Raw genomic sequence first — 26,121 nt, forward strand, 5'->3', positions numbered from 1 at the left:
CCTGTTCCCACTTTGCTAGGCTTCTCTACACCCTTGCCATAAAACTTCTAAGTGAGTTTTGTTCTTTGGCTCTTTATGACTCAAAACCAACTTTTCTTCTACCATGAAAGAACACATTCAGTGCAGTGCACTTTTATATAGATTTATATATTTAAAAAAATTAAAACACAAGGTATTGTTTCATGCATGGAAGCAAAATTTCAGCAAACCAGTCTAAGAATCCTTAACATGAGCAAACTGTTGTATGACACATATCTGGCAAGGAAGACAAATGGCATGGTAAGGCTCAGCTCAGACAGTTAAGATGTCTAAAAATTCCAGAGATTCTGCTTTCAGCTGTTTATAGCAGAAAGTGCTGGCAGTAGAAGTCATTTTACACTGCTGCCTTTATTTCATCTACTATCAATTTAATACAGTCACTAAAGGCCTACCTGACAGTCGTTCATAAGCAGAAAGATACCAGTCATTTTTCATCTTGCAATTTAACCTCCCTTCAGCAAACAGCAATATCCTTCCTTAGCAAAATAGATTTATATTTAATTTTCAATTTGTTTGAGTTGCTGCATCAATTTATTTTCCTTTTTCTTCAAACCATCCTCTCTATCATTGTGATATCCATGAGAAGCGACACCTTCTAAATCAAAAAGAAGTTTCTCTCCCCAAATCTCTTTGTTTGCATTGTCATTGTTGCACAATCATTCTAAACAGTCAAAATTATGACATAAGGAACTGTCTTAAATCTTGGCCTGGGTTGTTTATGAGGGGTAAAGTCATGATCACTCCTTGCTCATTGTAGCAATGATATAACCAGTCTTTAAAGGACTAAATTCAATCATTTTTTAACCATCTTGATATTTTTTCTGTTTTTTTGAATGATTTAGTTTAGTTAATGGAAGAAATAAGCTGGGAGAATGATGGGGCATTTTGAGAACAACTAAGGAGGTGTGGCAACAACTGACCAAACAACACAAAATTTGCAAAATTACTTGTCTTCAAAATTATGTGAATAATGTGTTTCAGTAAGTATAATCTCCACAACCTTAATAAATTCCATGGCTGGGTCATGAAAAACAGCTTGCTTAAAGGCTGTGGAAAATGGGAAAGCACCATAAAAATAGATGTTGCAAGGAAATTATCTTAATAGAAATTTGAATTAAAATTTCCTTAGGGTTTCACGTGCTATTTTTTCAGTGATTAAAAATAAGTATTTATCTTTTTTTATGAAATAGTGCTCTGTGTGATCAACTGTACTCTCACACTACACCATTTCTATCCTTTAGTCTGTTTGTTTTGGACCCCAAAGTGTTCTGAACCTTTTTTTAAAAAATAAAAACCAAACCAAAAACAACCTAAACCCCCGAAAAACCCCCAACTTAGTGCTTTATTTCCTTTTCTTTCATTTTGCTACAGGGGTAGCTTTCAATCTTGATCTGGAAAAGAAAAGGCAGGAAATTAATCCAGTTTTTCATTTTGCAAGGCTTAGATTACAAATATTTCAGATTTGCAGTCATTTGCTGGTCTTCAATTACATCTAAGAAGCACTGAGTTAAACTGCAACAGAAAAATCCTGAGAAGTTTTTGGTTTCTCATGTCTTCTGAGCATTTATAAGCAAAAAGCCAAGGGTGTCATTTCATAAACCTCTCTTTTGAGCTATTTTCCCCTAATGGCAAATTTGAAATCTGTGCAACCTAATTCACAGGAATTTTTTTCACAAATATGCCTTTCTAACACGGATCAAGCCTCTTGTGAGTGTTGAAGCTTATCCGTCTTACTATTACAAGCTACTTGTCTTCATAAGGACCAGTCCAATGATGCTCACATTAGTTCAGGGAATAATAAAACTTTGGTTTGAATTCAGATGAATTCTTTATGTATTCTTCCAAGAATATAACAATATGTGTGAGAGGAAGCATTTATAAAGCTTTGCGGAGTCTGCTCAAACAGAAGATGCCTCTGGAAGAATACATTTAGTCAGCTTTAACCGTCCAAGTGATATGTAAGACAAGGAGAAACCTAAGCCTTTCACAGAGTTCTTTCACTATATTTTAACAAGCTACAAGGGTTTTTCTTTCCATCTGAAATGTCAAATGTACACTGAGCTATCAATTATTACAATCAACTTGTTATCGTATGGGACAGCTCCATGTTGAGTGCTCTTTTAAGTGTAGTCACTTCATTCATACAAATAAATGTAGTGCCTTTAGTGAAAAAAAAAAACAACCCAGACAAAACAAAAAAACCCCATCCTCACAACCAAAACCCAACAAATCCTAAATTAAAAAACCCTCAAAATGACCTTCCCCTCACTACAAAAACCCCACATATCCACCCAGGACTAGCTTTAGCCTGCTTTTGTCCCAGATGAAATCTAGGTAAGTATATGCCTTTCCATTCAAAAAAATATTCTTAACTGAGAGCTATCGTGAGACAACTTGCATGGTTGAACATCCCTGGAAAGTTCACATCTGTTAACATATCTATAACTTCACACTATTTTTGTAAAACCTTTATCCCTAATAGCATTAATTTATATTTTAAAAAGAACAAAAAAACCCCACAACAAAAGAAAACCCCCCCCAAAGAAACTGAAATCCTGACTTCTCCACTCTTAGGATTTTGATTTACCAGATGCTAGTAAATAGACAACTGAAGTGAAAACACATACTGATGAATTTACTCAAAATTATGTACCAGTTTGATAAACACTAATCAAGGAGAAGAACAAGCATTTGAAAAGAGTAAACAAAAATTTACAAGAAGCATTAGCTAACCAAAGTTAGTTGACAATCAACTAATTTGAGTAACATGGACTAAAAATTTGTCTACATCTACTCTACAGTACTGCTATAATGGTGTTACTTTCTTCTCTGCTCAAATTTATTGCTTGTAAATAAATTGACTGGAAAACAGAACCAAAAACCATGCTGGTCTCTAACTGGGTAGTTTCCAGTAGCTAGAGACTGAAACAGTGTAAACCATCTTAACTGGAATGAAGACCTGTAAGTCTTGGAATCGCACATGTTTATGACTGCAAAGGAAATCTTAACCACATTAAAAAAAATTTGGTTACATCAAGTAATGCTATGTCAAGTGATAGATTCAGATACAAATTTATGAGACAAAAGAATTGGTCATCTTGCTGTAAAGGAATCAATGAAATGTAACATTTTAAAAGAGCTATTTACTTTTCTTACTAGTAGCAATTCTAGTGACAACAAAATCTACTAACTGTAAAGAAGTTTAAAAGATTGATTAATATTGGGACTGTGAATTCAGTATTTGGTCAATACATAGCGATTTCTTTTACATGTATCTTATGATAGTACAAACACTTCATCATTTTAGAAAATACTTGTGACCGTAAAATTTTAGAAAAGAGATGAAGAGGGAAATATAAAAGAAATGTAAGACAACTCATAAACAAATGCCAAACATCATCCCCTCTATTCAGGTTGTGGGAAGTCTAGATGTGATCTGAACATAGATTTCATGACACAATCTGATATGCACATTTAATGTTTAAATTGCTCTTTGTTTTTTAACTCTGGCATTAGCAGAAATTATTTACATCTAACAAATACAAATACCTTACATACAGCACATTTCAACTGAGGTATGTAAGGATTTCTTTTCCTTTTTAAAATCTGACTAAAGGCTATGAAAAGAACCTGGTGAGATTCTGTATCTTCTCTCAAAACAACAGCTCTATGATTCACTCTGCAAGAGCCATTAACCAAGTGACCCACATTTCATCCTCGACAGAGCACAGTTCCTTACAAAAATTTTCACTAAAAATCAAAATACTTGTGAAGAGTCAATGACTTTAAAACTGTTTACAGAAAAGCACTAAATTTCTGTATGAAGTTTATTACAGTACTTATTTAGCATAAAGTATTAAGGTATTATAGAACTTCAAAAAGTATGTTTTTCTAGAAGCTCTAAAGAAATAATCATACCATGTTGATTCATATATCATATGCATATTCTTTTTACATAAATGTGTGTATATATATATATACACACACACATACACAGAGATGTACATGCTCTGACATGGAGTCTGTATCTACCTTTCTATACAAGTATTCATTCATTTGCTTGGGGATTATTAAAGATAATATGCATTTACCTCAATATTTGTAATCACCATTTCTCTGACAACATAAGCAATTGTACAGTCTTCAGAGTGGCATCTGACACGAAAGCTGCCATATTCCATTACATCTGGTGGATCAGGCCAATACTGATGACATTTGGTCTGTAAAGGAAATGAAGTACACTTCTAGATTTCATACAAGGACTTTTGCTTCCAGCCTCCCTTCCTATGCTATAGTTCAGGGAATTCAGGTAGCAGCATAAAATCTATCCTGCTTTGTTGGTGAGGTGTTTATACCCAAACTGGAAAATAACATGACAAGATAGGCTAAATTCTGTATAATTTAATTACGATTTTAACCAGTTTTCCTGAAACTTTTATTGAAAGAATTTATCTGAAATACTTTTCCCTTTAAATTTAAATGAAAATATTGCACCAATTTCTGAAAAAAAAACCCCCATAATTAGGGCAAAAAAAAATCTTTTTATCCTATAATGCAAACCTTAACACTATCAAAAAGAGATATTCTATAATGAAACACCTCCAGGGGAAAACATTTCCTTTTGTCAATGGGAATATCTGGCAAAAACTGACATCTTTTTCTGTCCCTGAAAAGTCACCCACAAACTGGGATAATGTAAAATATCTCTGAAAATAAACCAATATTATCCAGTGTTTCCAATCAATAGAAGCTATTTTGTAATGAAAAGATGAAGGGAAAATTTTTCTACAAGATGATGTTGAATAATGTCTGTCTCCATGAACAGCTATGTAACCTGACCATGGTTAAAACCTGTTGCTTTTCAGCTTTCACACTTCTTACACACATTTCAATGAGCAATTACACATTGCTGCTTTACCTTCCCTACTTAGTCATTATGCTGTTTGGACAGCATAATGAATGCATGGACCTGAAATACTTCATCTCTTACTTTCCAAAATAGTGGGTTTTTGACTAGGATGCCAGAGAAATTTGACTGTTTAAGGACAGAACACATAGGAAATACAGACAGAGGCTGTGGTGAAGGCACAAGGGAGTCATCATATCTACCTCTTCAAAAACTGCTGTTTTCATTTTCTAGAACTTCTCAAAAATCCCTTTATTATATTTATAAACTAAAAACTTCATCTTTAAAACAACAAAGGGTACATTAAGTCAAAGTGCAACAGAATTTACCGGGTATTGCTTTAATTTTCAGCATATTATTATGAAATTATGGATATGGATATATGGATAATATATTTAGACAGAGTGAAAATTATAATCAAAGCAATTCTAGGAAAGAACCTACATCATAAATAAAAGCAAGCAGGTTAAATTCTAACCAGCACCAAGTACTGCAATGGGAGACTCGTTTGATGATGGACTGCAAGTTTTGCTCAACCTGCTCAACATTTTCAGGTGTCTGATGCATCATTAGAACAACTGGAATATGGAGCCCAGCTCTCAGGAGGAGGAAAGGACAGCACATAACACTTGGCTGATCAGCAAAATGGAGTCATTGCAGTGATTTCTGTTTGTCAGACATCTGGTTTGTTTTTCAAGAAGCATTAAAAAAAAACAAGAAAGCTGCAGAGTACCTGTTCTTCTGAGTAATGCAGAAAGCCCAGCCTTCTGAGAAAGTAGAATATGAGAACAGAAAATAGAGTATTCCTTCAGCACACGAGGAACCTGAACACTTACCCTCCCTCGTTCAGTGAGAGTTGTTAACATGATGATCAGTGACAACTTGTGATCCCAGACTACTTGCCAGAAGTGTGCACATGTGTGTGGAAGAGGCCCCTGAGTAGCAATGTACCTGTTCACAATGCCCACAGAAGGAATTTCCATCTATAAAGAGAAAGAAAGTTTCTAGGTATATTTTGATCTCACTACTCAAATATTGTTTTTCTTTAATTCAGCATTGCATTCAAAAGGAGTAGAGGGACAATTAAGGGAGCAACTGAGTGATAACGCAAGCAGGATCACAATTTCTTATGTGAAAAGCCTTTAAATATTTAATTTAAGCCAGATGTGTACTACAGATACTATAGTATTTCATGGTGAACTAAGAAGAGAAGATTAATAGTGAAAATGTATTTGAAAACTTGAAACTGCAAAGCTTTCCAAATTTTCTTTGATATTTAGTAAAGAATAATGGCAAAGAATACTAAAGGTACAGTAGCAAAAACTGTTCATTGCCACTGATTCTCGAATTTAGGTGTTTAACTTAAGTACCTAAAACCCACATATTTATATTCCCTTTTCCCAGTCCCTCAGCCTACACGATTAAGGGTAATCAGGACCACTTCATAGCATATTTGGCAGGCCAAAAGTGGTTTAAGAGGGAAAAAGGCTTAGTTTTAAATTGTAAGAGACAAGCTCAGTATTTTTAGTATATGGAAAGGTAAAACAATTTTTACTGGTTAAAGATCCTGCACATATATGCACAGTGCTTTCATCAGGATGGCCACAAGAGACACTTCATCTTTAAAATGATTAATCTTTATATCTTTTACATTTACAAACCCCCAAAATGTGAAATGAAACCACCTTGAAAAGGCTAAACGTAGTCTGTATTCTAATAAAGACAGTGGCAAACACAAGTCTCTATACAACTTACATTCACATAATTTGCATTAATGTAATCTTCATCTCCTTGCAATACTATCCTTGTGGCATCATCTGAATACCAACAGAAAAATAAAAAAAAGAAAAGAAAAGATAATCAGATTAGCAATGAATAGGCATGCAGAGCATGCTTCCCTTTTATTAAGTTAAAACACTGACAAGTTGCAGACACACAACAGAATACAGAAGTTTTTAGAAAATAAAATGAACAATAAGACTTCAATAATATAACTAAAACTGCAATCAAGAAGTTCAAACAGTAGTTTCATAAGCTATTATTTAGACAATAAAGCAAAATAGGAAGAAAGTCTGTACTTTATACTCACAAGGAAGAACATCTTTATATCTATTCTTGTCCATATTCTGAGGTACCTTTGCACATGTAACAGCCAATCCTGGTTTCTTCCTATAAAGTTGCTGCAAGACAAAATGAATGATGATCTGATTTTTGAGAAATGTGATTATGCTACACAGTAAACAGATGCATATGGAAATACAGACTAAAAAAATAACACGTTATTTTCACTCATCTTTTTCCTAACCATCTGCAAAATTCACCGGAGATTTTCATATTTTTTTAACATGACAAGGACTTCTGTTATTGATAGTCCACTATAATTTCTAGAAGAATTTCGAGAGAAAAAAAAAAAGGAGCAAGTATAAATGTCCTTGATTTAAAACAGTTTCCAGTGAAGTTGCCTTTGTCTTACAAATCTGTGTGCCAGAAGGAAAACAGGTTGAGGGTAGAAGTGAACAATAAAAGACATCAGAAGAGAAAAAAAATAGGTGTGGACTGATATTTTCTGTAAATAACTGTAATTAAAAAAACAAAAAAACAACAAACCAACCAACACAAACAACAAATGAAACCAACACAAACTAGAAAATCCCCCCCCCCCCAAAAAAAAAAAAAAACAGCCAACCAAAAAAATACACCCAAAACCATACCAAACCCAAAACAATTTCTATTCTCTGGTCTCAAGCCATCACATTCAATACTGCAAATAGCTGGAAAAAACACCCAAAACTTGGATATATCACAATCTCTTAACACGTGACTCCTCTTCTTTTTGGCCAAGCCCTACCTTGCAGACTTGATCTGGAGCAAACATAGGCATACAAGTATATAACAAAAAAAAAAACAAAAAAACCCAAAACTTTAAGTTCAAACTGCATTAGGTGCATCGTACAAGACAAAAAAAGGTACAGGGGGGAAAACCCACAACAGATACCAAGAAATGTAATATTAGTACAGTTTTCCTGTTTTAAATATGCATGAAAGAAACTTAAAATTGAGTTAGCTGTTCCAGAATTCATACCATACACTTCACTGAAGTGTTACCAAAGAATTCATTTTAGAACATGGTTCCTTACATAAAAGGTAATGAAACAAATAGCAGGCAAAAATCCCCTACTTCAGTTAAGAGAAAAGGAACAATGCACAAAGTTTATTCTATTGTGAGATTTACTGAATCCTAAAAAACTCAGTATATGTGATACTAAAACTCAGTATCACAGCTCACATTTTCAATTTGAACAGCATAAACAAGCCATGTGAGGAGACAACTTGATAAAATACATGTAACAACCAAACAGCTTTATTTGTTATAACTCAAGTTCCATTTTACCAGAGTCCAGCTGCAATTTCTGCTTTTCTTCAGAGATAATGAAGAAGAATTAAACATTAAGTAATTCTGAAGCTTCATTATATTGCAGGCAAAGAGTCATTGGCCATTGACACTTTTTACATTCTGCATAAGTGGAGAAAGATATTCTACAAAAACTTGATCATTCATAGTCAACTGGCTAATTATTTACTATTTTGCTAATACAAACGGAGAGTTTAAGAGCCACCAAAGCTGATGAAATGACACTGCAATTGTTTCTGAAGATCACCAAACAATTAACTCAAAGAAAGGCAGTCATTAAGCTATTCCCCGGGTTTATTAGATTTCAAAAAGATTTTGTGGTCTACATCAGTAATATCCCTTTATAAATGCTGTCAGGAAAAAAACCTCATAAAGGATCAAATATCCAACCAAGATTCTTACCGGAAGTTTGTGTACAAATTCAGCAACCAACTTTGAGAATTTAAAAAGTATTGAAAAGGTAGTTCGTATCTTTTGAGTTACAAGTTCAATAGCAAAGAGACTCATAGATGTTGCTGCATTACTACCAGTGCTCTGGATTCAGGAAATCACCTGTGAAGCCTACTTTATAATCCCTTAAAAAAGGGGGAATCTTAACTCCAAGAAATCTTGGAAACAAACCTCATAAAAGGAGTGGTTATGCAATAACCAGTGCCAAAAGTCTTCAGCCACCACCATGAAATCTTACAGCATTTGAAACAACAGGGAAGGGAAAAACTGTCTTGTTCCATTGAGTTGCCAGCATCAGAAAGGGTTACCCCAGAACTGATCAATATCAAATTTCTGAATTGTAATACCCAAGGTTTCTCCAAAGTTACTATAAATGTTTGGATCCACAACAGTAAAACAAGTACGAAAATATATATGCTGTTTTCCCTTGCCATTAAATAAACAGCTAAATTATCTTTTGGATTTTCTTATGCTAACACTGAATTTAATAATCTATAGAACATTTTATTAGTCAGTTTTCTATGACATCACTTGCTAGCATGTTGAACATGAAAAACATTAATTCATTAATCTATATAGCAATTTTTCCAAGGCTCATCCTATATACAGGGGAATATCATCTATCAAGTAATCTGCCCAAGAAGTAACCATCAGTATTTTAGATCACCAGGAAGAAACACCACAGAATTGGACTTTACAGGTCTCCTGCAAATAGAAACTAACAATGCAACATTTCCATATCACCCTCTAAGAGAAGATGAGGAATGGCCAAGTTGGTCCTGTTAGTCCATGAAAGAAGGCAGCATGTGAGAATTTGAAACCCTAACTAAGGTATAAAAGATGTGTTAGAAATGTCACTGAACAGCATGGAAAAAAAACCCACCCAGTACAAGGCTGACCTCTGTCAAAACCCTACTGTGCTACTCAACAACAACAAATTAGTTTAGTGAGGCTTGGGTACTTGACCCAGAAATGTGTTACTTCAAACACATTTTTCTCAGCAGATGTTTTATGTAAGACTGAAACTTAAGGTTGATAACTCAGTCTTCCCTTTCCTAAGTAGCGCAGAATGAAAAAGATAGGAAAGTCACATGCCTGATCTCTTGAGAGAAGACTGAATGGGAGCAATAAGATTTCCAATCAATTAAGCTTTTACATTATTTTCTGGTCACAGTTTACTGGTCTGTTAATGGCATTTGAGAGTTGAGTATTACGTACCTCAAACTGGATAAGGACAGTCCCACTTTCCAGCCCCTTCCTGAGCTGCTCCATAGACTCTTCCAGTGTATCACCACCATATTCAGAACAGATAGGAATGAGAGATTCTGGGAGGTTGTGGGAATCGGCTTCATCTTCTGATTTAGGTTCCACAAACTGCTTAACTACTGAAAGATGCATTGAAAATTGAAGTCCATTACATACTGCATTAAAGTGCTTGCAACACATTAAAAATCACCAGCTTGCAAGAACAAGAGTTTGCAAAGACAAGACCTCAGGAAAGCAAACAGCAGCACTGTGTTTCTTTATGTATTATATTACTGTAGAAATGACCAAGACTAAGATGTCCTTACGACCCTTCAGAAAACGAAACTCCTCAAGGTGCTTATCTATGAAGACAAGTATCTTGACTTCCAAGCAGAAGGAGATTATAGCCACAATCTTGTCTTACGTAATAAACTGCTGAATAGGCTAATGAATCACAACATCCACCATGGTAAAAAACAAATGAATTGCCTAAAAAAGTTTAGAGTATAATTAATGTAATATATAAGATGCTTATATAACTTTGGATGAACACAAACATTGTACTTCCTTGCCATTAGAGAATTGAATTTTGCAATTTCTTATGCTAACTTAACTTTGAAGGAACCAACTTAATAAATTACAAAAAAAAAAAAAATAGTCAGTTCTTTATGGCATTCCATGTCAACATGTTGAAGAACATGACAAACATTAATGAATTAATCTAACAGCAATTCTGTCTCTTTGGAAACTATTGTAGCACCGAATGTGTCCATCTGCAGTTATTCTCTGCAATGATCAGAATTGGCTCATACCTGATAAATTTCAGAAAATAGGGAGCTGCTCATATTCATGCCTATACAAAGGACTGTCATGGGTCCACAGGTTCTTTAATTAAGAGCAGACTTAGCTTACCTTCATGTAGGAAGTGGACTGGAAAAGTTAAGAGAAGACAAAATACTATATAGTGCCAGTGGAAAGGCCTGCAATAGCAGCAGGACTGTTCAGGGAAAACTAGACAGAGAGCCCTACTGTCTTCCAAGAAATATCAGAAATTTTAATGTATCCAGGAACTCTGCACAAAGCCTTTCCATTATTGGGCACGTTAAGGTCTTACCATAGCTTTTAAGGAAAGTAAATAATAAAGTAGAAGTTTCGGGTCATCTGAAAGCTCTCAGAATCTGCAAATACTGAGCAAGCAAACCCAAGCTGGGTGTGTACCCCCATATTTTAAATATAGAGGTTTGCGACCCTGCATATTTCAGAGATTGTCTCCTGATCGCTGGCAGCAGTTTAGCAAGTTGCCAGCACAGGTCAAGCTCAGTATTGTTACAAAATGTTTATTGTAAAAACAGAAAGAGAGAAGAAAAAAAAATAAATCAAAGATGCTTATTTGACTTTTTTCATTTTACAATTGTGATGGGGAATGGTCCATGGATGCTTGCAAACCTGCAACCAAGGATTTATGCAATTATGCTATGTTTAAAAACAAAACCCAACGTTTTGCTGGGGACTTCTTGATCTTATAGATTTTTAAACTTAAAAAAATAAGAAGAAATTCTAACTTGACTGATTCTTTGTTACACTGTTAAGAAACTGTAGAATTAAAAGTATTTGTACTACTAATTAAAATACAAACAGATCTACTTTTTAGCATAGACCTGTTCCCAGAGGACTGAGAGCACATAGATGTAAACAGAAGAGGACCTACTGCCAAGCATAAGAGCAACAGTCTCAAAAAAAAAACACATTAAAAGTGAATAAATTAACCCAGTTACCTTTCCTCCTGACCAAAAGTGCAAGCTCTCTTGTGTGAGATTCTCTGCTGGCTTTTATGAACATGACCACCTGGTCATGCGTGTGCTCTGAGATATCTCGGCCATTAATTAATACTATCTGATCACCTTCATTCAGTTTTGGAATGCATTTATCAGCCTGTTTCAAGACCAAAGAAACACATTAATATCATTGCATTCAGTCATGTAAGCAGGAACACAGCAGGATATTAAATTCATCATGTCAGCAAAGTCTTCAGGGTTCTGATGAGGTTTCATCTTCTATATTAGAAGTTCTAGCAAAGGATTCAGATCTAAAGCTTTCTTGCTTCAAAGCCTCTCAATAAAGATTAGAAACTGTTCAAACAGAATACTGATAACTATAAAAGAATTTGTATTCAAACAGCCATCATCAGATTGCTCTTAAAGAGCCAAATTTCAGACTCCAAGCCGCAACAATCACTGGCTACAGACATTTGAAATAGAATTTCTGGGAAAAGTGTTCTGCGCACATATAACTTGTTCCAGTTTTTATGCAGAGGGTACTGAGAAGTCCAAACATGATTCTGATAAATATAAGTAACTTGATATTCACGAGGCATGCACGTTTTAAAATTTAAAGAAATCTGTGCACATTTCAGATTTTTGTCACTTATGAGATTCCTGTTTGGTGGATATCAAATAATAACTACAGAGAACATTCTTCCTCACTTCATTTACTGCAACTTTGAACAAGATGCAGGTAAGCACTCAACTTATGATGCTCAAGTACCCTGCACTTCATAGAATCATAGAATCGTCTGGGTTGGAAGGGACCTCAGAGATCATCAAGTCCAACCCTTGATCCACTACCGCTGCAGTTACCAGACCATGGCACTGAGTGCCACATCCAGGCTCTTTTTAAATATCTCCAGGGATGGAGAATCCACCACTACCTGGGGCAGCCCATTCCAATGTCTGATCACCCTCTCTGTAAAGAAATTCTTTCTAATGTCCAACCTAAACCTCCCCCGGCACAACTTGAGACCGTGCCCTCTTGTCTTGCTGAGGGTTGCCTGGGAGAAGAGACCAACCCCCCCCTGGCTGCCCCCTCCTTTCAAGGAGCTGTAGAGAGTGATGAGGTCTCCCCTGAGCCTCCTCTTCTTCAGGCTGAACAGCCCCAGCTCCCTCAGCCCTTCCTCACAGGACTTGTGCTGGATCCCTTCACAGCCTCCTTGCTCTTCTCTGGACCTGCTCCAGGACCTCAATCTCCTTCCTGAACTGAGGGGCCCAGAACTGGACACAGGACTCGAGGTGTGGCCTCACCAGCGCTGAGTACAGGGGCAGAATCACTTCCCTGGACCTGCTGGCCACGCTGTTCCTGATCCAGGCCAGGATGCCATTGGCCTTCTTGGCCACCTGGGCACACTGCTGGCTCCTGTTCAGCTTCCTGTCAATCCATTATGACAAATTCTTTTGTTACTTGTGCTGCAGAGAATACTGAACCATGTTTTCCCCATGTCAGTTGAAAACCTACTTTATGACATGCAGTTGATACAAAATGTAGATTAAATGACTTTTAAAAAAACTGCCTTTGGCTCTTTTTTTGCCCCACTCCTTAGTATGCTTAGCTCTAAGTCCAGTGAAAAGCAATTCATACTAAAGCAGCATTTGTATGAGGGAAAGGTTAAGAGAGCTGGGAGTAGCCTAGAGAAGAGAAATTTCAAGGGCTATCTTGTCAATGTATATAAATACTTATAGGGAATGTGCAGAGAAGATGGAGGCAGGCTCTCTTCAACGGCATCCAGTGAGAGGACAAACAGCAATGGGCACAAACTGAAATGCAGGAGGCTCCATCTGAATATTTGGAAGTATTTTTTTATGGTGAAGGGTGACTGAACACTAGAGTAGGTTGCTCAAAAATTTTATGGAGTCTCTTACCCTGGAACACTTAAAAGCTATCTGGACATGGACCTGGAAAACTGGTTCTATGTGACCCTTGGGCAGAGGGTTTGGACAAGGTGATCTCCAGGTCCCCTTCAACCTTCTGTGATTCTATAATATGAATATGCAAGATTCCACAACTTCTAAGTGTGAAACAGTGTACACTTTTTTATTTTCATTGCTATCATAATTTTTGTCTAGGAACAACCCAGAGACACAAGAGTGATACACTTAGATATAAACTCCATTTCATTTGTTATATGAAAGAGACATAGAACTTTAGTGTTATTGTCTACTCATAGTTGTTCCCTGTATTTCCTGAATGCCAGCACACATTCCTTGAACTTTATGAGACCCATGTTACTAGATCTATTAAACCTATGAAAAAAAAACATTAACACCCCAAGTTTGAACAAGATATTCTAACTAGATCCAGTCCCAGTTATGGCTTAAACTGATGTCTCCTAAAGTAAATTTATCAGTGATGTACAACATTAACACGTCATTAACAAGTACAATTGTAGGAAGAGATGGAAAGGAGAAGCAACCCTCCCCACCACCCCAAAAATAAAAAAAAAGGAGGCAAGGAGATGAAGAAAATAATAAACTGTTAATAAGCAGGGAGACACTTGCATCAGAGAATAAAGGTAAAGGAAACTTCAGACATGCATGAGTGCCATGCAATTGATAAAGACTAAAAGCAAAAGAGAGAAAAGAAACATGTATGCAAGAGAAAAAAATCCAAAGAAAAGCTGCTTAAAATTAAAAAAAAAAAAAAAAAAAAAAAAAAAAGGAATGAATTGAGGATAGGGAAGTTTGACAAGGATTAATTAAAAAAGGAGGCACATGTAAACAGAAACATAATTAGAGTTAGAAACAGCCATGGTATTCAACACTAGCTTTGCTACGTATTCACAGCTGTTCAAAAACTTTCTTGCAGTATTTTGTACAATTTACAAAGGCAAAACTGAAGAATGTGACTATGCTTGCTTGTTTGATATAATCACTCTGAAATATTGTTGTGTGAGATGCAAGTTATTCTCTCTGAAATATAATTATTTGAAAAGATAAGTGATATAAAGACCATATCAGGTCAGTCTAGGAGAGTCAAGAAGTCAACAAGAATATGGAGGGAATGGTTTTTGATCTCCTATATTTGTCTACAATTTATCTTTCTTGGCTGGTTGCTGGCTATTATTCTTTATTACAGAAGGAGATTAATACCTTTGCTCAAAGCAACTTTGTTCATCGTGCAACATATTAATATCTCAGCTCTCTTACTTAAATCATCTGACTATATAAAAATGTATCTTGAAGGAAAATTAATTCCTTCCTTGTAAGCATAATTTGTAGATTTTTCAGATACTGAGCTTTTCCAGACAATTAATTATGGCAAAGACTTCCTGTTCTATTGACACACCTCATGTTTCATTTTATGATAATCACCTTGCTATTGCTCCAAGAAGCACACATGCTATTTTTCAATGAGAAGCTCTGTTAAATAAAACCATAATGACTGCTTTAGCACTCCTAGGACATTAATATAATTCGTGAAAAAAAAGATCAGTATAGAACTTTAGTTAAAAAAAATAGCAAATGTAGTAAGTTGTTGTTCTTTATATTTAATGTTCTTTTAAAAGAACTATAGGATGTGAAAGGGAAAATACTGCCTAATTTTGCAGAGTAGATTGCTTCCCCTCCTCCACAAAAATACAGATCTTTTGTAAGAAAGCTAGAAAAAGTGACCTACAAACCTGAGAAATAATCTTTGCAAATAATATTATTAAACAGCATCCCTGAGTACAATTTAAAGGATAATGTGTAAATCTAGAGCAACTTAAAATAGTAGCAAATGCAATGAAGGAAAGTCATCATTGAGCTAAAATCATACACAAATGCATTCCATAGGCTGCCTAATTTCAACTTTCATATATAAAACTACATTTCATTAAACAGTCAAGAACAGGGAAATTTATTTTTATATAATAACCAATATAAACAATGTTAATACTGTTGTGCTCTAAAAATTAGTGTATTTTTTAATTCTTGTTATAACATGATGTGGCTTCTATAACTGATTGCTGTTGAGTTTATTGTATTGAATTAACTGTCCCCAATTATTCCTTGATAACTTGCTCAGCTGGGGGCTTACTAGGCTAAAGAGGGAACTGATCATTTGCACCTATGCTTATGTAACTGAAGATAGGTAAATGAAGCATGTAAGTTAAGAGTCCAGTCTTTTCCAATCCTAGAGAAAAAGAAAACAGAACAATACTTCCCAGACAACAATCTGAATCAAAAAGGAAACCACTACTTCTGAAGCAGCATCTTTTATTCCTTGACTGTTTGCCCTACATTAACTTCAGTACCTCATATCACTCTTAAGATGTTTGCTAGGTTGACCATGACATATTTAAGGATGTTTTATTTTTAGTTTGTGAATTTAAGTTATAATGATAACTTCCTGCTACTCTATTATTTAAATATTTGTTTGTTGTTATGCACTGCATAAGTCAAGCCACAAATGTTACAAAACCAACTTTTCAAGAAATATGTTTTAGCTCAATTTTCATGACATTTATCTATCAGCTCTGTGACAGCTTATTAAATTTCAAAAGACTCTAAAAGATGCAGAGTACATGGCATTTTTAGGATTAAGTCAGCAATTTCCTATCAAGTTTGCACTGACTTATTTTTTGAGAGTTGAGAAATACACTTTAGAAGGAGGGGAAGGAAAAAAAACCCTGATATAAGATAATTTATATTCTCACAAATTTATGTACTAATTATTTAGAAAAAATTACCAGGATGTCATATTACTATTATTTACTATGTCACAATTCAACAGAATTCAATGGCTGTTTGATATTGATGAACATTCCACTTAACCCCTAAATGTTTCCATAAGCAAAAATCATGGCAAAAAAAGAATGGAGCAAACATATTCTGTGCCCTCTGTCCCCTGCCAAGTAGTCTCCTATTCTGTAAGTATTTTTAGCCCTAAACATTTCCTCAGCCTATTGTGGTTTGTCTATTCAGTAACTGTCAGCATATTTTTATCTCAATTATTTGTCCTCTACTGATCACTCACAAAATTACTTTAACCACAGCATCCTTTGTCAAGGAGTTTTACAGGCCTACTATCTTATCCATAAAGAACTACTTCATTAAGCATGAAGAACCTGACTTTTACTAAATTAATCTGGTAGCCCACAGTTGTTCTACTGTAAATGGCTGCTCACAGTGCTCCTAATCTTGCAGATGTCTACTAAGTTTCCCTTAAACTAGTTCTTTTTTCTAGATTGCAGGGGCCCAGACTACTCACTTCTTTGATGAACACTGTTCTGTACCTTCAGTCATTGATCTTGCCCCTCATCAAACATTTTCCAGTTCAAAAGGCACTTTTGGAGCTGACTGAGGAAACACAGATCCTTTCTTCTGGATCTATTGTTAAGAAACCCCTGGTTGAATTGATTTCTACAGAGAACAGCTCAGCTGCTATCTCATGCTGGTTGTGGGCTTCAAAATCCTTATGCATATGAAACTTTTGAGTGGTGGAGGGAGTAACAAAGGAAAGGATTAAAAGTCTTAAGAATTTACTTACAGGTGATCCTGGAGTTATTCTTGATACCACTAATGGCATTTTTTGATCTATACCACCCTAGAGGAATGTCAAGTAAATAAAAACAATAAATATATGATCATAAGAAGTGTAAGCAGCATTTAAAATAAGTAATAACTTATTTTTGTTTTTATATAAACGTTATGCTCTGCCATTCTGGATAAGTAAGGCAAGATTGGATTTTCATCAGCAAATAGGGAAGGTGATAAGTTTGCAAATCTACCAATATCCAGTAAACTAGACTCATTGTCTTTGCTTACCCATATATTTTAAGTCATTAAACAGATCAAATGCAGCATTTATTAACCCTACCCTTCAAGCAAGTCTTATTCAACACTTGAATTTGCAAGGTGGACAGTGTTCTTAAATGTGATCTATAAGGGATCAAGTAGGATCAAACTTCCTAACAACTGTAGTACAGCACAGTAACTCTAAAAAGCACTCAAAAAGAACTAAAAGTCTGCTCGTTTACCTTTAGATTAAACCCAAACTTCCCATCTTCATCTGGTATGATGCGCACCAGAAGCAAATCTCCCTCAATTAGGTCATTCTGCAAAGTAGAGGGGGAAGAAACCATAAAACAAAACTTTCCATATTTTAGAAAGCAAATGGCAGCAAATTAGAAAACAGTGCAACCAAATCGAGATGTGCTGGACAAGAATACGTAAACCCACACTTAAAATAGGAGACAGCTAAGATACAATATATATCTATGATTAGAACCTTTTGAATTGTAAAACCTGAAACATACATAACAGTAAATACAGTCTTTGCTTGCTCTGTCCTAAATCCATTACTGTCATCTTAGCTCTCTCAATTGATAGCTCCTATTAGAATTTTCAATATGTTGTCTTTACTAAAGGTGACTTAAAAGGAAAAAAAACCAAACCAAAGTTAAGGTACAGCACATTTGAATCAATTCTACTCTAAGGGCTATGAAGCAACTACTTGTCCCCCAATTTTTCTCCTGTAAATAAGTGCATTGGCATCTTCTGCAGGAGATCCACAAGCCAGAAGGCTTAAAAGTTGGCAGTAGCTACAGGCCCCATAGGTTAGAAAGCTGTTCAGCACCACTCTGGAGCAGGCTGGAGAAAGGGGAGGAATGATCTACTACCATAATGCTAGCAGGGAGCAGCTGCTCTCTAACCAGTGCAGAAATCCTTTGATTTTTCCTTAAGAGGAGATGCCTGGGATAAAGCAGAGTTGTGCCTCCTACCAAGACACATGGCAGCTTGATTTATCTGATCTTTCCATGGAAGAATTGGGTCTATTCACTTAAATATTCCCATTCCACTACAAACTTTCCCTGGAGATGCTTCTGAAAACCTGGAAACTACGGAAATCAGTGTAGTTGGCAGGGCTGTCTATCATACCATATACACAATCTTGGATAAATCTGAGTGGTGACACAAGATTTATTCTTATTACTGCATAAAATATTCTCATTCTGGAATACAAGTCCACTTTTTCTGGGTTCTTAATCTACAGTTCAAAGCTACATTTAGTACCAGAGGCAATTGAACATACCTTATCACAGTAGTACTGACTGGAATCTTCTGTCGAGCTACTTTTTGTAACATTATCATATGTTTCTAAAAACTGTTTATCAACACCTTCCAATGGATAAGGGCCAGAAATGTTGCCAACTCCATTGGGAGACTGTGCCAAGGCTTTAGGTGAGGTATGGGTGAGAGAACTCCGCGTTGGACTGTTTCCCAACAAATTCCTTCATTTAAAAAAGTATAAACAAACATTACAAAGGTATCATTATTCAGTTTTTTAAGTTAACTTATAAAACATTCAAATGTACTGCCCAGTTAAAAGAAAAAGCCAGCTTTAGATTTAACACCATTTCTTGATGTGCAGGGTAACAGAATAGTACAATCTAAGCCCATCATTTGATTGGTGGACATCCAGAAAAATGGACAAAAGAAAACTAGAGTAGAAAAAAAAATTTCAGGAAAATATTTGTATATTAACAGTGAAAGATACTGTTGCAGTGGTACAGGAAATTACAGTAACACAGAGGGCTGAACCCCAGGGAAAATGCACTTCAGTTGCCAATCCTACCCATGAAAACATTTTTCCATGGTTCCACTCTCATTCTCAAAAGCATTTCTTTTTCATTCCTCCCTCTTACAAGTGCAGTCTCAACCTTATCCCTCTGAGAGAAAGTGCTTTGCAGAAAAGCCATGATAAATTTTCAGGAGATGAAGTGACAATGAAAGGTTTAATAACAGTTAATATATTCTGCTGCGGAGGTAGCTATAGCCACAAAGAACACTTCAGATGTAAATGGGGGTGAAGACCTGGCCTAGTGAGTCAAGAACCTTAAAATTCAACAGTAACAAAAATGGATAAGTAAGAGAACACCTCAAATCTCAGAATTCACCAAATTGCCTGGTCATGCTCCAGTACCCTTTAAACATTCATTTAGATGCATGTTCTCTTCTGAGGAGGATGAAATGCTCAGCAAATATAATACAACCATGCCCCTTTTTTAATTGGATCAAACTCTCAGAACAAGTGCTCATCTTTATAATTACCACATAGTACTTTGTGAAAACCTGTCTGGGGGAAAACTCAGATGCAACTTAAACACTGTTTCATGTCACTAACAAAACAGTGCTATGCGTGGCAAAACTGAGTCCTGGCTATTTTTACTATCCCACTACAGACAGATCCTTCACTTACAAGACTCCACACTCAGTGGCTTCACATCTTGCAAGAACACTGCATTGCTAATGACAACCCAGCATTGCAATGAAGTATATTTGATCCTTGGAAGTACATGGGCTGCTAGTTGTTTACTGCAGTCTATCCCTAAAACCAACATCAATTTTTGACAGGTTTAAGGTAACAGAAATATACACGAGTAAATTGAAATTCATAAATCCAAACCTTAATCTGTGCTCTGGTACCAGTATTTGTGAGCTTTTCTAAACCATGAAGAAGTAACACTACACTATAGAGGAGTGTAGCTTAGGCCTTTAACATACAAGATGTGCATTGAAACAGATTTTAATAATGCAAACACTTTTTCTCAGCTGGTAGAAATATAACTAACACAAATGTAAACCTTCTGAAAGGTGCCACCAGGCACACTTAATGATTGCTATAATATTTCTAATGTTCAGTTATATTATGTGTACTTGAGAATGGGAATGCAACGCTTTGTGTGACATTTGCAGGATTTTCAAGGATTACAGGAAATATTTTTCAGTGATTGGGAGATATCATTCACTTGGCTCGCTCAATAATTTGAAAATACTTTGAAGTAGCTAACTATAAGAACACTTAAAGGAACTACTCTGCCAAAATTTTGTCTTTGTCTGGTAGCTTTCAGGATTTTTCATGATTCCCTTGAGACCAGTGTTAAACAATCAAGAACACTGTATAGGTACATGTGTAACAGTAAGTTTTTCAGAACACAGCAATTTAGAAAAAAAAAAAAAAAATTGCACTTGCAAGTTGAGATTACAGTTCATAAGTATTTTCCAGTATACATAAAAAAATTTACACTATCAGAAAAGTGTGACAAATTATTTCAGGTAATGATTTCTGGCACTATATAAAGAGTTAAGTGGATTTTTGCATTGTTAAACTTTTTAAAAAAAGTTCTTAACAACTTTTTTGTTATTAGCGATTAAGGGAGTATCAGGGCTTAAAACCTCCCACATTCTGATCCAAAAAAAAGTATTTAAAAAAAAATCTTTAAATTCTTTATTGGTTTAAACATTTACTTCTATCTTCTAACCATACAAGACCACTACTTTGACAAATCTGGTCAGGAAGCTTTAGACTAGGTATTAGGAATAATTTCTTTACTGAGAGTAGTCAGGCACTGGAACAGGCTGCTCAGAGAGTTGGTGGAATCACCATTCCTGGAGGAATTTAAAAATTATGTGGGATGAGGCACTTCAGGGCATGCACTAGTGGGCACGGTGGTTTATTTTTAAAAAATTTTTGGTTTTGTTTTTTGAGTTGACAGTTGGATGTGGTGATCTCAGAAGTCTTTTCTAACTGTGACAATTAGTGATTTTTATTGTATATCTTAAAGCTAAAGATTTTATAGTAGAAAGTTTAAAGAAAACTCACTTTGGTGATTCTTGTTCAGAAGACCTATTAAAAAAAACAACAAACAAAAACACAAAACAAACAAATGAACGTAAGTTAAATCTTCAGGAAAACAAGAACTAAACTCTAATTAAAAAATAAAAAACCACAAAAAGCCTGCATAAAAGCAAAAAGATGTGCTCACAAAATATATTGATGAACTCTTAATCCTATGCTGAAAGTGTGAATCAGATATTGATGGAATTTATGAAGCACTCAATAAAAATACCAGGGCAGCTTTAACTGCTCACTTCCACTTTTAGCACTAGCTCAGCTACAGACACCATAAATCTGCTATGACAACTTAAACTATATAGGAGCTTACCAAATCAATTATTTAGCATGACATACTACCTTATTTTTAAAAGTTTTAAATGTGCATCACAATGACTACAGTTATCACATTAACTGTATTTTGTAAAAGTCAGACATAGCAAGATCTTTATGTATATAAGTAAGAAGAAGTGAGCACAGACTGATTCAGAAACATGAATTTCTCACATATTCTCATAAGGCAAGAACAGAACAGCTGTTGACAGAGAACTTTCAGACAAAGAATAACTAAAGCAGAAGAGACTACACAGATAAGGGCAATCTAGCACAGAAAAGAAATCAAAATTTTCAAGGTAATTGAGTAGCTTCAGTGACGACCTGAAGCAGTGGGTTGAATTATATCACATCATTTAAAACAACAGCTATGATACTAAGATAAATCTGAAAGTAAAGGTTAGCAAAAAGTGCTTGGAAGTCAAAGTAAGTTTAAAGTAGATGAGATAGTTTTAGAAATTTAATTTAGTGACCAAAAAATCTTGGAGTGATGCAAATCAGTCCTGGAAAAATACAAGAATTACGCAGTTTGGTTTAGATGTAGAGTTCTTGAAGTGTCAAGTTGTAGTAGATAATTCACAGGATACAGTTAAATGTTCAATTATCATTCTCTAGAAAAACCTCAATACTAAGAGTTATGTTCTATTTTCACCAAAACTACCATAAATATAGCAGCAGTATCAGTCTAGATAAGTTTCCTCATATGTAAAGTACGGTACAAATTAATTCTTCCTCCAAAGGCAGAGTTGGTGAAGCCTGATTCCCTAGGAATTTGTGAAGGGCTTTATTGTGTGTATTTTTAAGCACTGAAATTTTCTTTACACAGCAGTCACATCCCCCCCTTGTGATGCCACTGACATTCACCCCCATCCTCCTTCAGGTACCCCCTGTTCTCTTTGTTTGCAATCCTCACAGTATTTCTACCCCAAGAGCCAGTGGTGCACAGCAGATCCTTTGGGAATGTGCACTCAGATGCTGCCTAACTAGTCCACATCTAAATAGAACACAGAACCATTGAACTCACACTGTAATTGCTCAGTGAGAGATCAGTTGAAGTTGTGAGCTTTTTCTGCCTAGTCCCTGACTTCCATTAATTTTGTAAAAAACTTTCTGTCCTTGAAAACTCTGCTCCATTAGATTTGACTGCAACCATCCACATGTTCTCAGCTGGGAACAAAGGCAGACGGGTAGTGCAGCAATGACATAAGCCTTATTTCCTTAGGAAGTCATGCTAAAAATAAAAAAACCATTGAATTTATTTTCGTTTAAGCTAATTGATTTCCTTGTGAGAGAAAAGCAAAGAACAAAGAAACTGTACATCTTTTCTGTTTTGCCACAGTAGAGCTACAGGGCTATTACCAAATACTACGTAGAAGTCATACTGCCGTTAAGTTAACCCTTTCAAAAGAATTCCCCCAAATTTACACATTGTAAAATTGTGATGCAAACCAAGGCAGTGTCCCTATTTTAATATTTTATCTCCCTAATTAGTCTTCCCAATCGAGTGAGGTCATTTAAGACAGTGAAAAATTACTTGGGCTTCCACTGTGTATAAACATAGAACAAATTTTTCATCATCTCAGTAATATATTTGGAGACCTAAATGCAGGATATAAATTCTTCACTATATTTGCTGAAGGTTTATCTTTTAAATTACTGCGCATTAATTTAAACATATTAGATCTGAAAGAGTTACTGAATCACTCTGTAACCTTTTAAAGTAAAAAAAGGTAACCAAAAAGTTGACCTGGAAAGAGACCAAATTCAATGCTTAAAAGAATTCATCAGGGACAGTGCAGCTGTGTCTTCCTAAAGTCCTTGGTAGCTCAGCATGCAAGAGCTGCAGAATTTTAGCCTGGAACTCTTTTAAAGAGTATTTCTAGCATTTAATTATTCAACAATATGGTAAAGTACCTTAAACATGACTAACTAGATAACCTTTTTTCGCAATATGGTATTCCACATTTTACTAGCCTATCTTTCTCACTTCACAACTTATGACAAGGACAACATTTTAAGTCAATAAAGGAGAACACTCACCAAACCAGCCATTCAACTTTTTCATTGAGAAAAAGCGCTCTTCCTTGCAAGGAGATTAAGCCTTCCATTGGTGCAGTTAATGAGTAAACACTTTGAACTTGCAGGTAATTTCTCTTATTTACCCCACAAGATATCTAAAATGATGCCATTTCAATTTTTCAATCACTATGGATTGAATTGTTGGGGATCTTTACAATAAAACTACGTGCCCTGAAAAGTCTAACTCTCCACTTCTTTCAGGAGGACAGAAATGAGAGGTCTTAAAGAAAGACCCCTCCTCCCCATTTTGGTGTGCCCTACCAGGGAATTCTGCTATTCTGAGAACCGAGGATGACAAACTACAGCAGAGTAAAACCCCAAGAGAAAGGGACAACTGAAACAATAGCACTATAGCAATACCTCCCCCTTTACAAACAACTAAAGGAAACATCTGTAGGTTTTACCCTTGTGTTGTTCTTGAAGTTCTTAAAGCTTCTTTTATTGTAACACCTGCAGGGCTGGAAAGACTGGGTGTGCCAGCACTTCCATTATCACCTCTTTCTGAGAGCCCACCATTAAAATTAACATTACTATTCATAAGCCAAATAAGTGGAAGATAATTACAGCAACACCTTTTTGCTTCCTTTTAGAAAAATTTATATACAGATTGACTTGCACAGTTAATTTTCACCCTTGCTGTGAACAGAACGACTGCCTAGGATGTAGATTCTTTGTGTTGCATGAGTAGCATTACAGAAAAACCTTGCAGACCTCATGGTATACAAAAGTTTTTCAGTGATTATTTACAAATTCCAAACATTCACATTTTTAAGCTGCTCCATCATTCTTAAAAGGTTAATTTCAGTTAATCTGCATTGCCACTATTGACCATATTCCAGTTCAGAGACTTGCCAGGAAGGTTTCATGTATTGTGCTACTCTGCAGCCAGTTGGCTTGCTGACAGATTTGCCTTATCACAGATTTGCAAGTCAATTTTGAGATTTTCTTTTTGGATGTGAAATGATTGGGTTTTTTTGAACTGGCAAGAAAAGTGTGGTACATTTTAATAAGGATACATATTTAAAACAAAAGGTTTACATGTAAGCAAAACACATACATGTGCTATTTTAATGTAATTTGAGTGAAAGAGCACAGTAAAATTCATAAAAGTCTATTGATAGGAGTTTTAAAACCCTGATCTGAAACTAATTGAAATGTTCTCAGATCCATTGCCTGGTATTAGAAGAAAATCTTCATTGAGAAAGACTGAAGTACACAAACAAGGACAAATGATTCTTGTGGAATGCTGCAGGAGCAAGGAACTGAAAGGGTCTTCGTATGATTCAAAATTTTAAAATAACTTAATTTTTTTTTCCTTTTATTTATTTTTTTTTTTTTTAAATGTGACTTTCCACGAGGAAAGTAGTTACTTGAATTTGGCTGGATACATCTGAAGGGTACTTCCATCAACAGTAGTGCTTTAAAAATTTTGTTGACAAAAGGAATTATATTTTAGTTAAAATAACTATGTCTTTGCATAGTACATTCACCAAATCTCACTATGGAGCTACAGTTTATTGTATATCAAAATGGTAAGCTGAAAGAATTGAACAAATGCAGCATATATTCAGGAAATCTATTTTCAGTGCAATACCTTCACCAGATGATGTATCACACACCCAGAGCGTATATGCATTTCCAGAAATTCATAGCATAATGCAAGTGAATTTCCTTTTTGTATACTAGTTCATCATTTCATTTCCTTCCCTTCCAACTCTAGGACTATACACATTATGCCATCACCAGCAAAAGTTTTAGAACAGAAGTTAAAGAAGTTTAGAGTTTCACAAATATGCTCAACTTCAAAGAGAAAAGCTTATGCAGGAATACCACTTCGAAACATTTTGCAGTAATCTTTCTGGTTAAACAGAAAATTTCACAGTTTATCTTTTCTGTTAGGTCACTGAATCTACTCTCAAAAAATACCATAACACTTGTTCCTCTGCAGTCTGCTGGTGTATTTAACTACAGAGTGAACAAGAGAAACTGAATACAGGCCAAGTAGCAAGACCCTCCACAGAGCTTTATCAGTTTACTTTTTCAAGCCAATAATCCAGTTAAAATAATCCAGAAACATCATCTTACTTTAAGGAGACAACATTCAGTTAAGGGCAAGTATGGGTATTGGTAACAATGCACGGTCTTCCCAAAAAGCCACATTAAATCCTTAAGGATTTCCCCAAGGAAAGAGTGGGGCATACTTTTCCCTTTTCCTAGGGACTGGCTGGAA

At 35.4% G+C, this 26,121-nt stretch overlaps 1 protein-coding gene across 9 annotated transcripts in view; it reads right to left on the reverse strand.

Annotated features, from left to right (window-relative positions):
* PTPN3 (protein tyrosine phosphatase non-receptor type 3) overlaps positions 1-26,121 on the reverse strand; it is a 175,030-nt gene that overhangs the window by 15,906 nt on the left and 133,003 nt on the right. For 8 of the 9 annotated variants that reach the window (XM_071736821.1, XM_071736819.1, XM_071736825.1 and 5 more), the window contains 10 exons: positions 21,468-21,491; positions 18,897-19,095; positions 17,842-17,919; positions 17,352-17,408; positions 11,828-11,984; positions 10,026-10,192; positions 7,035-7,125; positions 6,701-6,762; positions 5,782-5,928; positions 4,131-4,259 (listed from right to left, as the gene is read on the reverse strand). In XM_071736821.1, the coding sequence (XP_071592922.1) occupies positions 4,131-4,259; positions 5,782-5,928; positions 6,701-6,762; positions 7,035-7,125; positions 10,026-10,192; positions 11,828-11,984; positions 17,352-17,408; positions 17,842-17,919; positions 18,897-19,095; positions 21,468-21,491 (1,111 nt within the window). The remainder of the gene's footprint in view (positions 1-4,130; positions 4,260-5,781; positions 5,929-6,700; positions 6,763-7,034; positions 7,126-10,025; positions 10,193-11,827; positions 11,985-17,351; positions 17,409-17,841; positions 17,920-18,896; positions 19,096-21,467; positions 21,492-26,121) is intronic. The other variant, XM_071736820.1, reaches the window with a different exon arrangement.

Source organism: Heliangelus exortis, chromosome 2 (assembly GCF_036169615.1).
Source record: "Heliangelus exortis chromosome 2, bHelExo1.hap1, whole genome shotgun sequence".
Taxonomy (NCBI): Eukaryota; Metazoa; Chordata; class Aves; order Apodiformes; family Trochilidae; genus Heliangelus; species Heliangelus exortis.